This window comes from Echinops telfairi, unplaced genomic scaffold (genome assembly GCF_000313985.2).
Source record: "Echinops telfairi isolate 266 unplaced genomic scaffold, ASM31398v2 ScPeMD7_9;HRSCAF=40, whole genome shotgun sequence".
Taxonomy (NCBI): domain Eukaryota; kingdom Metazoa; phylum Chordata; class Mammalia; order Afrosoricida; family Tenrecidae; genus Echinops; species Echinops telfairi.
This window is the reverse complement of record NW_022103906.1, coordinates 29,645,014-29,646,557: the sequence shown is the minus strand read 5'-3', so window position 1 is coordinate 29,646,557 and position 1,544 is coordinate 29,645,014. Positions and strand designations below refer to the sequence as shown.

The 1,544-nt window shown below is 46.5% G+C and overlaps 1 protein-coding gene across 1 annotated transcript in view; it reads left to right on the top strand.

Annotated features, from left to right (window-relative positions):
* POLB (DNA polymerase beta) overlaps nucleotides 1-1,437 on the top strand; it is a 38,231-nt gene extending 36,794 nt beyond the window's left edge. The window contains exons 11-12 of the mRNA XM_045286853.1: nucleotides 171-235; nucleotides 683-1,437. Of these exons, the coding sequence (XP_045142788.1) occupies nucleotides 171-235; nucleotides 683-893 (276 nt within the window). The 3' untranslated portion in view covers nucleotides 894-1,437. The remainder of the gene's footprint in view (nucleotides 1-170; nucleotides 236-682) is intronic.
* Nucleotides 1,438-1,544: the final 107 nt, after the last annotated feature.

Genomic DNA, 1,544 nt, shown 5'->3' with positions numbered 1-1,544 from the left:
GTAGGCGGTGATGGCATCTAGTGCATCAAAAACCTAGCAAGTTAAAGTGATCAGAATTCTGAACCTGTAGCTATTAAAAGGACAAATAGCTGCATATTTCACATTTGGTTAAATTTAAGCCTTAAGTAGTTTAAAACATCTTTAAATGTTCTTTAAAATATCTGCTTTAGGGTGTCTGCCAGCTTCCCAGTAAAAATGATGAACAAGAATACCCACACAGGAGGATCGATATCAGGTATTATTCAAACTTTGTTGCTGACCCATTACTACCCCCACCGCACCCTGGGAATCTCAGAGTTCACAGAAATGCCCAGAATCCCTTTTTGGTTCCATTCCTGCGGTCAGCAGGGCTTGCCCCGACGCTGTAAAGAACAGTGCTGTTGACAGGCCCACTCATTCTCTGTGCCTTGTCGGGATCAGCTGCAGGTCTGCCATGCACAGCGTCAGGTGTGCTGTCTGCTGCTGCTCTGCCTGCGCCCCACTCTTACAGGGTGCAGAGCAGAGCTTACTCGCTGCACGGCCGGCGGGTTCTGATGGTTTGCTCAAGGATGCTCTCCTCCTCGGCTTATTGGACCACGTAGGCTTATCTTAAGCATTTTATGCACTACTGATTTGAGGATTCCTATATTTACCTTATTTGAAAAATGTACTAAAAGATTTAGGTTTTTTTTGTTTTTTGCAGGTTGATACCCAAGGATCAGTATTACTGTGGTGTGCTCTATTTCACTGGCAGTGATATTTTTAATAAGAACATGAGAACGCATGCCCTAGAAAAGGGCTTCACAATCAACGAATACACAATCCGCCCTCTGGGAGTCACTGGTGAGTGGTCTCGGGCTGTCAGACACATATGGTCATCTGGAGAAGGAATTTCTAAGATAATTTGGGCTTAACGGGTCTGCTTCCTTTGAAAAGCCTTCTAAGCACTATGCCTGTTCATTGCACTGGAAGCCCCTGGGCAAGGAATCCCTGGGTAGCACAAACCGGGAACCTTCACTCCTGACCAAAAGATGGGTGGCTTGAACCCACCTAGAGCGCCACGAAAGAAAGCCCTGGCCACCTGCGTCCAGAAAGCCCCAGGCCTGGAAACCCACTTCTCTGCAATAACTGCGGTTCCCAAGAGTCAAAACAGACTCGGCAGCGACTAGAGGGGATCAGCCCTCCAAAAACAAAATGGGACTGGAGCCCCTGCTCCAGGGCCCTCAGTGCAGCCCCGTTTCTAGCTCGATGTGAATTGATGAGATCCCTTCCCCTGTGATGGCTAATTTAAAACACCGTCTTAGTGATCTGCAGGGCTATTGTATTTGCTTGTTTTAAGTTTGGAAGAGCCTTGACATCGTTGCTTTTAGTGTGATGACCTGGGAGGTCTGGGCCTCTGTGATCTTTAAAGCCTAAGGGAAACAGATTGCTTGGTCTGTGTTTTATAGAGCTTCCTAACATTTCACAGTATTATTCTGTACTAGGGGGATAGCTTCTGTCGTTTTCCCCCCATAGAGTTTAAAAATAGAGGTTTTATTCCCAGTAGACAGGTCAGAGCTTTTCAT